General features: G+C 47.9%; 1 protein-coding gene and 1 pseudogene across 1 annotated transcript in view; one reads left to right on the top strand and one right to left on the bottom strand.

Annotated features, from left to right (window-relative positions):
- The window catches only part of cox16 (cytochrome c oxidase assembly factor COX16), a 64,617-nt gene that overhangs the window by 36,672 nt on the left and 14,105 nt on the right, over positions 1-13,840 (bottom strand). Inside the window, exon 2 of the mRNA XM_078233353.1 lies at positions 5,986-6,063. Coding sequence (XP_078089479.1) covers positions 5,986-6,063 — 78 coding nt within the window. The remainder of the gene's footprint in view (positions 1-5,985; positions 6,064-13,840) is intronic.
- On the top strand, positions 7,689-7,898 carry LOC144507439 (U2 spliceosomal RNA; annotated as a pseudogene).

Here is a 13,840-nt window from a genome sequence, read left to right as displayed (position 1 = left end):
AATGTATTTTGGAATTCAAAGATGAACTGAACAATGGCACCATTTATATTCCTGAAGAGCAACTTCCTCCCATCCTCCTCCATCATCACTGCCCCCAAACTCCCCTGCCTCTGATCACTATCCAGTCTCCTCGTTAGCCTCGAGCTCACATACTGATATTCCTGTCCTTCCCTCGATCGCTTTAATGTTGATGCTTTTTGTTCACCAGGCCTGTCCCGTTCTCGAGGCCGCCTGCACTGTGGCCCCGACCCCCCCCCCCCCCCCCCCAATCATGAGATCACCCAATATCTCCCCCATGATGTATTATAGAATCCTGCAGTGCCGAAGGAGGCCATTCAGCCCATCGAGCCTGCACTGACAACAATCCCACCCAGGCCCTATCCCCAACACCCAACGTTTTTACCCTGCTAATCCCCCTGACACTAAGGGCCTCATAATACCATGCCTCTCAACCCCAGCCAAAAACTCCTTTGGTGACTGACCACACACCCTGCACACTCTGTGCACGATGCTCACTGCACAGAGAAAGATTCCCCCACCCAAGACCAGGGTCAAGACATGGATGTCGTGCAGCGCCCCCCAACACGGCCCGCACAGCCCCAGGACAGTCTGTTTAATATGCCCCCGACAGCGGGGCCTCTGTCCCAGGACAATCTGAATCTCAGATTCCTTACAGTGCAGAAGGCCATTTGGACCATCGAGCCTGCACCGACCACAAACCCACTCAGGCTCTATCCCCGTAACCCACACATTTACCCTGCTAATCCCCCTGACACTAAGGGACAATTTAGCATGGCCTCACAGTGCCAGGGACCCAGCTTCGATTCCCGGCTTAGATCACTGTCTATGTAGAGTCTGCGTGGGTTTCCTCCGGGTGCTCCAGTTTCCTCCCACAGTCCGAAAGACGTGCTGGGTAGATGCATTGGCCATGCTAAATTCTCTCTCAGCGTACCCATATATGTGGTGAGTAGGGGATTTCCACGCAGTAACTCCATTGCAGTGTAAATGTAAGCCTACTTGTGACAATCATAAATAAACTTTAAACCTCACCCGCACATCTTTAGACTGTGGCAGGAAACCGGAGCACCTGGAAGAAACCCATGCAAACATAGGGAGAACGTGCACACTCCCAAGGCACATGGAGCACACCAGGATGATAGGGAGTGGGATAGCTTGATCTTGGTTTCAGATAAAGCTCGGCACAACATCGTGGGCCGAAGGGCCTGTTCTGTGCTGTACTGTTCTATGTTCCCACAGTCACCTAAGCCGGGAATCAAACCCGGTCCCTTGGCGCTGTGAGACAGCAGTGCTAACCACTGTGCCAGCGTGATGCCCATCTGCTGAATATGCCCCCAATACCATGGTCTCAGCCCCAGGACAGACAATGAATACCCCCCGAACAGTCTTATGAGTCTTGCCTTGGGACACTCTTTCACAACTCTATTCGGTTCCTTGTCACCTCCCATCCTAATCCCACCCCCCTTTCCCATCTAACCACCCAGTGCTACCTCCTTATTCCCCCTCCCCACTGATTCTGCATCCCGTTCCCGGCCTCTGAGAAACTTGTGAAAGAAGCGCCCAAAATCTCGCGGCAATGCTGTTAAAAGTGGGCAAAAGAAGTGTTAACGTACCCCAAGGTCGTTAATGAATTAAGGCTCGCACAACCTTTCAAATGGAGAACGCAATTCCAGAAAGTTGGCCTTTTAATGAGCATTCATGAGATGTAAAACGTGGTTCCCAGCATGGATCAGTGAGAGGGTCAACCTGCCTTAATCCGCCATGAAAATCAGGAGAACAAAATTCCCACCAGCAGGAAGTGGACTTTTGTCATCACACCAAATGTTCCGCCCCCCCCTCCCCCACCACGATTCCCGCCACTAGTGGGAATGGGAAATTCTGCCCACTATTAACAGGCGTGTCAGATTCTCCAATATCGCTTTCCCTGTTGTACAGGGTAGTCATTGCAACAGTCAATTCACCCATTACAGCATTCATCCTCCGATCGAGCTTCAACGGTTTGCATTTTACGCAGCATTAGAAGGCATCCACAAAATCAATTTCGAGTGCTACAATTGTCAGGGCAACTACAATGGCAAGTATACTAATAGCCCATAAACCCTGGAAGATATCAGAACCACACAACAAATGAGCTTTAGAAGTGAATACAGGAAAGGAGCGGAACACAGCTCACTGACTGGACCGACCATATGTTTCACACTGATGCAAAGAAAATCGAGGTAGCGACATAAAAGACATTACATAAGACCCAAATGACACAATGGACTGCTGTTCTGCACTGTTCACAGAAATCAAAAGCATCAACCATGTAAAAATTACACACAAATGAATCCTGACATTGAAATGTCTTGAGGCACATCACTTACTGAAACCCAGAGTTTAGTTACATAATTCCTCCTCCCATCAGACTTCATCTCCCCCTTTAGGCACAACCTTATCCTTATCTGGCTTATCCTTAACTGTGTCTGTGCTTCTTGCCTCACCTGCACCATATGGCAGCATGTTCCACATTCTAACCAGTCTGTGTTAAAGATGCTTCTCCTTATTTCGGCACTGGTTTATTAGTCACTATCTTACAGAATGATCTCCAGTTTTGGACTTTCTTTCACGTGGAAAACTTTTCTCTATATCATCATAGAATCCCTACAGTGCAGAAGGAGGCCATTTGGCCCATCGAGTCTGTACCAACCACTATCCCAACAAGGCCCTATTCCCAAAACCCCACACATTTACCCTAGCTAGTCTCCCTGTCACTAAGGGTTAATTTAGCATGGCCAATCCACCTAACCCGCACATCTTTGGGAGGCACCCGGAGGAAACCCACGCAGGCACACGGAGAACGTGTGAAGTCCACAGAGACAGTGACCTGATGCCGGAATTGAACCTGGGTCCCTGACCCTATGAGGCAGCAGTGCTAACTACTGCTAGTGACACACCTGGGCCAGAATCTTATGCTCCCCCTCAGCGAGTTCTGAGGTGGAGGGGGGGGGGGGGGGAGGGGAATTGCATGGACGAGATTATCTCTGTGATCTTGCCCGCCACGACCCAGATGCAACTTCATGATGGAGTGGGCAGGGCCTCAGACGAGAAGCCCGTCCATACCCCGATTAAGGTCCATAATTGGACACTCGAGGGCTTTCTCCTGCTCAACCTCGGTTGCCAGTCGAGCAGGTGAATTACCCAATGTCCAAATTCAAACTTTGGAACAAGCTTCAGCATCACTGAACAGAAATAGCTCGCTGCCTAAAAGACGCTCAGCAGCACAATGTGAGATTGCAGAGACTGCACATTTCCTCCACATGGCATTTCCACTGGAGTCAGGGTACACACACAGCACTTGAAACCTGATGAAGTGGAATTAAATTTAACACCTGCTCAGAGAAATTAACACCACTTGAAATTCTAAGATAGCCCCTCGTCCTCCTCTCTACCAGGGGACCATGTTAAACCGTTGGGGCGGCACGGTAGCACAGTGGTTAGCACTGCTGCTTCACAGCGCCAGGGTCCTGGGTTCGATTCCCGGCTCGGGTCACTGTCTGTGTGGAGTTTGCACATTCTCCTCGTGTCTGCGTGGGTTTCCTCCGGGTGCTCCGGTTTCCTCCCACAGTCCAAAGATGTGCGGGTTAGGTTGATTGGCCAGGTTAAAAATTGTCCCTGAGATGTGTAGTTAGAGGGATTAGCGGGTAAATATGTGAGGGGTAGGGCCTGGGTGGGATTGTGGTCGGTGCAGACTCGATGGGCCGAATGGCCTCCTTCTGCACTGTAGGGTTTCTATGTTTCTTTCTATGTTTCTATGTTTCCCGTATTCCAGCTTTTAGAATCGTACAAAGCCATTGCCGTTCATGCAATGACAAGATGAAATTAATGCTTAGAAAATATACGGCTTGGAGAGAAATAGCCCACTCTGTTCGCCAACATGTAGCTGCAACGAGCATAAACCTGTCCAATCGATCAGCACTCACTCACAATAAGCCATAACCTAAATAAAATGTAGACTCGCAAAGGCAATTTTGCCCCTTTAATTTACTAACTTAGAACCACAGAATCCCTACAATGCAGGAAGAGGCCACTTGGCCCATAAGTCAGCACCGACTTTCAAAGAACATTTTACCCCGGCCCTCCCCTCCATCCTATCCCCGTAACCACCACACATCCAACACAACCAATCCACCTAATCTGCACATCTTTAAACACTAAGGGGCAATTTAGCATGGCCAATCCACCTAACCTGCACATCTTTAGAGTGTGGGAAGAAACCGGAGCACCTGGAGGAAACCCACGCAGATACGGGGAGAACATGCAGACTTGGGGCGGCACAGTGGCACACTGGTTAGCATTGCTGCCTCTCAGCACCAGGGACCCGGGTTCGATTCCCGGCGTGGGTCACTGTCTGTGTGGAGTTTGCCAGAGCACCCAGAGGAAACCCACGCAAACTCCCAATGTTTGCGTGGGTTTCCTCCGGGTGCTCCGGCTTCCTCCCACAGTCCAAAGATGTGCAGGTTAGGCAGAATGGCCATGCTAAATTGCCCCTTAGTGCCAGGGGGACTAGCTAGAGTAAATGCATGGGGTTATGGAGATAGGGCCTGGGTGGGATTGTGGTAGGTGCAGACTCAATGGGCCGAATGGCCTCCTTCTGCACTGTAGGGATTCTATGATTCTCCACACAGACAGTCACCCAAGGCTGGAATCGAACCCAGGTTTTGGTGTTGTGAGGCAGCAGTGCTAACCACTTGCCACCCTTGCTTGCAAGACGAACAGCTAACAAAAAGTAAACAGCCTTGATCCTCCCTCCCACTGGAGAGGAGTTTAAAGTTTATTTTATTAGTGTCACAAGTAGGCTTACAATAACACTGCAATGAAGTTACTGTGAAAATCCCCTAGTCGCCACACTCCAGCGCCTGTTCGGGTACACCGAGGGAGAATTTAGCACGGCCAATGCGTCTAACCTGCATGTCTTTCCGACTGTGGGAGGAAACCGCAGCACCCAGAGGAAACCCACGCAGACATGGGGAGACAGTGACCCCAGCTGGGAATCGAACCTGGGTCTCTGGCACTATGAGGCAGCAGTGCTGACCACTGTGCCACCATACCACCCCGAGTCATGTGCCTTTGGTAGGAAAATTCAGCTTCTAATCACACACACACACAATCAAAGCATGTATATGGGCAAGAGGTGAGTATAGCTGTGATTCTTTCTGTAGCTGAATAGCCTGTGACACTCAGTGCCCTGGCTGATGTATCCATGATAATGGGCCGCCTAGATAAAACACCAGGAAAAAATCAACACCTCCAGGAGAAGTAGGAATTAAGTGCAAAGAAAATACACATGTTTGAGATCTACAGTTCCATTTCAATTGATAATTACTCAAGTGCCAAGTTTAAGAAGTTCAAGCGATGGGGGGAAAGAGGTAACGTACAGCTCATTTTAAAAAGCACTGGACAAAATTGCTTCAAAAATTACTTCCATTTCCTAGATTAACAATGCTATCGATTTAATAATGAAAATTGCAGGGTTGAGACAGAGTTAGCTGGAGAATAGGTTTCAGCTGCTAACGATGATCATTACTTGCGGCAAGTTTCAGATTAATGTGCTTGGCAGTGGACAGACAAGTTTAAAAACATACAAGTTTAAAGTTTATTTATTCGTCACAAGTAGGCTTACATTAACACTGCGATGAAGGTGCTGTAAAAATCCCCTACTCCGGTGCCTGTTCGGGTACACTGAGGGAGAATTTAGCACGGCCAATGCATCTAACCAGCACGTCTTTCAGACTGTGGGAGGAAACCGGAGCGCCCGGAGGAAACCCACACAGACATGGGGAGAACGTGCAAACTGCGCACAGACAGTGGCCCAAGGCAGGAATCGAACCCAGGACACTGGCGCTGTGAGGCAGCAGCGCTAACCACTGTGCCACCGTGGCGCTCCTACGACGCTACGAATTGCCCGCAGATTCCTTTATTGCTCACCTTTCTCTTCACCTTCTGGACATCGTAGCGAACCTGAGCAAATTCACGGAGACCAAAGGATCCACCAGTAATAAGTAGCTGGGAAAGAAAATATAAAACCGTTTAGGTTCGAAAAATAAATCTGGGCAGCAGGCACAAATAACTCAGTCAGTTCATGTTAAAATTTTTGGAACTAGGGGTTTCAGCGATGTAGAGAGACAAGAGCATGGAGTTGTTATCATTAGAGAGGAGAGAGTTTGAGAAAATGTAATACGACTGTTCAAAATTAAAACAGGATTTTATAGAGTAGGCAGGACGACACTAGGGGATTTTCACAGTAACTACACTGTGGTGTTAATATAAGCCTACTTGTGACACTAATAAATAACCTTAATCTGTTGTTACTGGCAGGAAGGCTAGTCATGATGTGGGGATGCCGGCGTTGGACTGGGGTAAACACAGTAAGAAGTCTCACAACACCAGGTTAAAGTCCAACAGGTTTATTTGGCAGCACAAGCTTTCGGAGTCTCAGGCTCCTTCTTCAGGTGAGTGAGGAGTTGTGTTCACAAACAGGGCATATACAGATACAAACTCAATTTGGTTGGAATGTTAGTCTTTACAGGTAATCAAGTCTTAAAGGAATAGACAATGTAAGTGGAGAGAGGGTTAAACACAGATTAAAGAGATGTGTATTGTCTCCAGCCAGGACAGTTAGTGGAGCTAGGAAGGCTAGTAGCCAGAGAATACGATTAGGATGATTAAAAAAGAACCAGTGGAACTCAGCAGAGAATGGAGAGTTCTTTAATGCAGTGGCTTCTATGACCTGGAATGCACTGCCTGAAATAAGATTCAATGGGGTGGCACAGCAGTTAGCACTGTTGCCTCACTGTGTCAGGGACCTGGGTTCGATTCCGGCCTCAGATGACTATCTATGTAGAGTTTGCATGTTCTTCCCCGTGTTCTCACCTCTCCGGGTGCTCCGGTCTCCTCCCACAAAGATGCGCGGGCTAGGTGGATTGGCCATGCTAAATTGCCCCTTAGTGTCAGCGGGATTAACAGGATAAATACTTGGGGTTACGGAGATAGGGCCTGGGTGGGATTGTTTTCGGTGCAGGCCCGATGGGCCGAATGGCCTCTTTCTGTACTGTAGGGATTCTATGATTCAACAGGAAAATGGAAAATACATGAAAAAGAAAACAAAATGCAGGGCTATGGAGAAGAGCAGGAGCTAATTGGACAGCCCTTTCAAGGAGCTAGCATGGACACAATGGGCTGAGTGGCCTCCTTCTGTGCTGTACAGTTTTCATTTCTTTACAGTGACAGTTACAGATTTCAAACTCTCGCGAATGGTACCGGTGTTAAGGTCACAAGGATGAAAGTGAAGGGGAAAGAAATGAGAATTGGAATAAGATGGGGATATTCCAATGACATTTTGTGGAATAATCTGCATACCATGGGAGTAACCTTAAGAAACTTTGGAAAAAACACAGGCAAATTGGATTACAATTTGTCACTGGGTGATTGCAAATGAACTTACTGCGCTCTCACAAGCATTAAAGCAAGCACCCTGATCAGAAGTGTGGAAATTGCTGCCAATTTTACACATCTGTAACAGCATGATGTAGCCATGAAAAGGTTAAGGGTATGTACATTGGAGTGTAATGTGCCACTCAAAGGTTTTTAAAGAGAATACACTCTGCATACCAAAGGTAAAATCTACTCACATCGCTTCTCGGCCTTTTGGCTAAGATCAAGTGTAGTATGGAGAGGATGCTGCACTTGGTTGAGGTCATTAGGTTGCACTGAAGCTTCATATGTTTCATATGAAGCAATTTTTAAAAGCGGCATCTCGGCCTTTTGGCTAAGATGCAAATGAGCCCAAGTCTTGGAGGAGGAACCTCCCCCTTTTCCAATCAGCTTGGCTCATGTAGATCGGGCCCAGGACAGGGTGGTTTGGTCGCTTGCCCTGTCTTGTCAGCCTGGATCGGAAATGTCTCAACTTGTTGAGACTCTGAATTGGATTTGATTTGATTGAATTGGAAAAGTATTAAAAAAAAATCTACTCACATCTTAACTGGTAGAGCATAGCAATAAAATAATCTTCCAACGCTACTAAGCATTTCACAAAGCACTTCCATGAGGCTCTTTGTACATGATCTTCCCTCAATCGTAAGGTCAGAAGTGGGGATGCTCGCTAATGATTGCACTGTGCTCAGTACCATTTGCAACTCCTCAGATACTAAAGCAATCCATGTCGATATTCAGCAATATAAAAACAAAATACTGCAGATGCTGGAGTCTGAAACAGAAAGTACTGGGGGAACTCAGCAGGTCTGACAGCATCTGACGAAGGGTCATCCTGACTTGAAACATTGGCTCTATTCTCTCTCCATAGATGCTGTCAAACCTGCTGAGATTTTCCAGCATTTTCTGTTTGTGTGCTACATTCAGCAATACTTGGACAATGTTGAGAGCTGGAATGATAAGTGGCAAGTAACATTCACGCCACACAAGCGCCGGACAATGACCAGGTCCAGTATGAGTGAATCCAACTACCTCCCCTGGACAATCAACAGCATTAATATCACCAAATTCTCCACCATCAACATCCCGAGAGTTACCATTCACCAGAAACTTAACTGGATTAACTATATGAATACTGTGGCTGCAAGAACAGGTGAGAGGCTAGAAATACTGCAATGAGTAACTCACCTCCTGACTCCCCATAGCCTGTCCATAGCCTGTCCAGCATCTACAAGTCACCAATCAGGAGTGTATCAGAAGTAGGCTTACATTAGAATCCCTACAGTGCAGAAGGAGGCCATTTGGCCCATCAGGTCTGCACCGATCACAATCCCACCCAGGCCCGAGCCCTGTAGCCCCACCTATTTACCCTGCTGGTCCCCCTGACACTAAGGGGCAATTTAGCATGGCCAATCAACCTAACCTGCACATCTTTGGATTGTGCAAGCAAACTGGAGCACCTGGAGGAAACCCACGCAAACATGGGGAGAATGTACAGACTCCACACAGACAGTGACCCGAGGCCGGAATTGAACCGAGGTCCTTGGCGCTGTGAGGCAGCAGTGCTAACCACTGTGCCACCGTGCGATGGGATACTCCCCACTTGCCTGGATGAATGAGGCTCCGACAAAATTCAAGAAGCTTAGCACAATCCAGGACTTGACCCATCGGCCGCCACCACAGTGGCAGCACTGTACCATATACAAGATGCACTGCAGCAACTCATCAAGGCAACTTCAAAAGCACCTTCCAACACTGCAATCTCTACCACCTAGAGGGACAAGGGCAGCAGATTCACGGGAACATCACCACCAACAAGATCCCCTCCAAGCTACACACCATCCCCCAGTCATAGCTATGACTGTAACACTACATTCTGCACTCTCTCCTTTCCTTCTCTATGAATAGTATGCTTTGTCTGTATAGCGCGCAATGTTAATACATGTGACAATAATAAATCAAATCAAAATAGGGTCAAACTCCCAGAACTCCCTTCCTCACAGCAGTGTGGGTGTACCTAGACCAGGTGGACTGTAACGGTTCAAGGTGATGGCTCACCACCACCTTCTCAAGGACAATTAGGCACGGCCTAATTCTGGCCTTGCCAGTGATGCTCACACCCATGAAAGAATTACAAGAACTCGCAAATTCACCAGCTTCAATCTGAAGCACATCAACTTTTGCCCAGTCTACGCCCTCCCAGATAGGAAACAGCTGCACAAAACACCCCCTTTGAAATATTGACTCCTGCTACATTTGGCGTGTTAAACACAAATGCATTCATCTACTTTGGATACAGAGTAGAGTTCTCAGTGGGGCGGCACAGTGATTAGCACTGCTGCCTCACAGCGCCAGGGACCCAGGTTCGATTCCCGGCTCAGGTCACTGTCTGGGTGGAGCTAGCACGTTCTCCCCGTGTCTGCGTGGGTTTCCTCTGGGTGCTCCGGCTTCCTCCCACAGTCCAAAGATGCATGGGTTAGGTGGATTGGCCATGCTAAATTGCCCCTTCGTGTCAGGGGGACTAGCTGGGGTAAATACATGGGGTGGTGGAGCTAGGGCCTGGATGGGATTGTAGTCGGTGCAGACTCGATGGGCCGAATGGCCCCCTTCTGCACTGTAGGATCTTATGAATCCGAGGCAGTTTAATATGAGTTGACACAAGATCTGTCAATGTGGAATAGATAGGAAAGTAGTTCAGTCTACAGGACTGGACTCTACAAAGCAAGAAACAGCTGTGCAGAATATTGCATATCCAAAACAGTTTATATCAAACACTAAGTAAAGAGGGAACTCAGTGGCACAGCCACTCAGGATTATATGATGTGTGGGGATGTTTCTGTGAAAGGCAGTGAGGGGAATCTGAACAAAGATTTACCATCCCATCCATTATGAAATATGTTATTTTGGTCAGCTTGAACCATTGGAAATTATATAATAAATGATTTGTCCAGGGTCTTATATGGTGATTGTGTCGACATTGATTGAACATATTGGCCTTAATTTCACTTCAATATACTTCTTCCCCAACACTCCTAATTCATTCCAGATTGTTGCTACAATTATTAACCTCCCTGATACAAAGAATAAAGAACAGAACAGCACAGAAACAGGCCCTTCGGCCCACCAAGCCTGCGCCAATCACGTTGTCCTATATAGACCATCCGCTTATATCCCTCCAGTCCCCGTCTGTTCATGTGCCTATCAAGATAAGTCTTAAATGTGGCTAACGTGTCTGCCTCAACCACCTCACTTGGCAGCGCATTCCAGGCCTCCACCACCCTCCTGTAAAAAGCTTCTCCCGCACATCTCCACTGAACCTTTCCCCTCTTACCTTGAACTTGTGCCCCCTTTGTAATTGTACTTGTGATACTAGTGAAAAGCTGAGAGCCTTGTCAAACACAGCGAATAGACAGAATGACGGGACACAAAGTCCTATTCAGGCACACCATTCAGCTCATCCTTCCGGAGAAATCTATGATAATCCACAACCTGGTATTTATTTCCTGACCGACTTCCTTCAATTCAATTGCTTCACCTGTCCTCCTAGGTGGCAGTGTCATAGAGTGCAGAAAAGGCCCTTTGGCCCATGTAGTCAGTAGCAACAATAGCTACCATCCTCTGAGTGAAGAAGTTTTTTCTCGAATACCCTGCCTAAAACAATGCCCCCTTGTGATTGACCCCTCATAGAAGAGTCCATCGCATCCCTACAATGCAGAAGGGGGCCATTCAGCCCATTGAGTCTGCACCAACCACAATCCCACCCAGGTCCTATTCCTGTAACCCCACATATTTACCCTGCTAATCCCCTGACACTAGGGTCAATTTAGCATGGCCAATCCACCTAACCCGCACATCTTTGGAGTGTGGAAGGAAACCGGAGCACCCGGAGGAAACCCACACAAACATGAGGAGAATGTGCAACCTCCACACAGACAGAGACCCGAGGCCATCAGGCAGCAGTGCTAACCACTGTGCCACCCCCTCAACCAAGGAGAACAGCCCCCCTACTCACCGTCCATACCCCTCAATTTTATACACCTCAATCATGTCCTCCGTTCGCCTAACGTTCGCCTTCTCTGCTCTTAAGAAAAACAATTCAAATACCTATCCATCCAGTAGGCCATTCCAGATACTCGCCATTGTGTGAAGAAATCCTCAGAATCAGGCCCAAATTTGTAATTCACCAAAAACAAAAGCAGAGCGACAGAACAGCTGACCAGTGTCCAATAGCACTGGGCTTCTAACTTATATGAAGAGTGGGTTAGCACCAGAGTCCTGGTAATGTACCTGCACACATGGCAAGTTTCATTGTCATCTCTGGCCTTTTCCAAAAGGTGACAATATTTCACCTAATCTAGACCCCTGCAAGCTGCAGACATAAATATTAGAACAAAATGAAAAGATAACAAGATTGAAAAAAAAAATGCATTTAAATTGTACCTTGCACAACTTCAAGATGTGCCATGCCACTTTACGGAAAATGACAAATGTTTTAAAGCATTTGTAGTCACTTGTTGCAACGTTGGAAACTCCTGCAGTGAACTCCTACAGCAGCAATGTGAGGAGGGCAGGTAATCTGTTCCTCTTAGTGATGTTGTTTGAGGCCGAGGTTAAAGTCAGGACACCCAGGAAGTGATGCATTTTGGTAGAACTAACGTACGGGGGAGCTATACGATAAATGGCAGAACCATAAAGGGTGTAGATACGCAGAGGGACCTGGGTTTGCAAGTCCACAGATCCTTGAAGGTGACGTCACAGGTGGAGAAAGTGGTGAAGAAGGCATATGGCATGCTTGCCTTTATAGGACGGGGCATAGAGTATAAAAATTGGGGTCTGATGTTGCGGTTGTATAGAACGTTGGTTCAGCCGCATTTGGAATACTGCGCCCAGTTCTGGTCGCCACACTACCGGAAGGACGTGGAGGCTTTGGAGAGAGTACAGAGGAGGTTTACCAGGATGTTGCCTGGTATGGAAGGGCTTAGTTATGAGGAGAGATTGGGTAAACTGGGGTTGTTCTCACTGGAAAGACGGAGGATGAGGGGTGACCTAATAGAGGTGTATAAAATTATGAAAGGAATAGATAGGGTGAACGCTGGGAAGCTTTTTCCCAGGTCGGTGGTGACGTTCACGAGGGGTCATAGGTTCAAGGTGAGGGGGGGGGGGGGGGGGGAGGAGGGTTTAACACGGATATCAGAAGGACGTATTTTACGCAGAAGGTGGTGGGGGCCTGGAATGCGCTGCCGGGGCAAGGTGGTGGAGGCGGACACACTGGGAACGTTTAAGACTTATCTAGATAGCCACATGAACGGAGTGGGAATGGAGGGATACAAAAGAATGGTCCAGGGAGCGGCGCGGGCTTGGAGGGCCGAAGGGCCTGTTCCTGTGCTGTATTGTTCTTTGTTCAGGAGAACTTCCTTGCTCATCTTCATAAAGTGGGATAAAGTCCAGGATCACCAGAGTCATCAGGAACAGAAATAGGATCTGAATCTATTCTTGTTAGGAGAATACAGGATTCCTGTGAAAGGAATCACTGGGTGGAAATGGAGTTCTCTCATTTTGTGCTAATGCAGTAACTGTTTCACATTTGGATTTAGCCTCCGGAGTAAATTGTCACCAGCTCAGTGGTGGCACAGAGAGAAATGGTCAGATTCCTGATTCAAGAGTTGATTGGCCAGGGCGAGTGTCAGAGGATTAGCAGAGTAAATGTGTGGGGTTACGGGAATAGGGCCTGGGTGGGATTGTGGTCGGTGCAGACTCGATGGGCTGAATGGCCTCCTTCTGTACTGTAGGGATTCTATGGATAAGAGCAGGTGGGTATCGGCTCAGTATCAAAGTTTTAAAAGGTTGGGGAATGGTCAGAGTGAAGCCTTCGAGATAGGGGCGTCTCGGTGGTACAGTGGTTAGCACTGCTGCCTCACAGCGCCAGGGATCCGGGTTCAATTCTGGCCTCGGGTGACTGCAGAGTTTGCATGTTCTCCCCGGTTTCCTCCGGGTGCTCCGGTTTCCTCCCACAGTCCAAAGATTTGTGGGTTAGGTTGATTGTTAATGTTAAATTGCCCCTTAGTGTCAGGGGGCTAGCTGGGTAATTACGTGAGATTACGGGGATAGGGCCTTGGTGGGATTGTTGTCAGTTCAGGCTTGACGGGCTGAATGGCCCCCTTCTGCACTATAGGGATTCTACGATACATTAGACAGCAGAAAAGGCAAAAGACAGTGTAAAGCCTTTTCTCATTTCAACCATTTTTTAAAAAGCAGACCTTTCAGTGGATTCAGAAAGAATGTTCCCAATGGTGGGGGACTCCAGATCTGGGGGTCATAACTTAAGTATAAGGGACACAGAGATGAGGCGACA

The sequence above is a fragment of the Mustelus asterias genome, chromosome 18 (genome assembly GCF_964213995.1).
Source record: "Mustelus asterias chromosome 18, sMusAst1.hap1.1, whole genome shotgun sequence".
Lineage (NCBI taxonomy): Eukaryota > Metazoa > Chordata > Chondrichthyes > Carcharhiniformes > Triakidae > Mustelus > Mustelus asterias.
The sequence above is the reverse complement of the archived record's forward strand: the minus strand, read 5'-3'. Positions and strand labels throughout refer to the sequence as shown.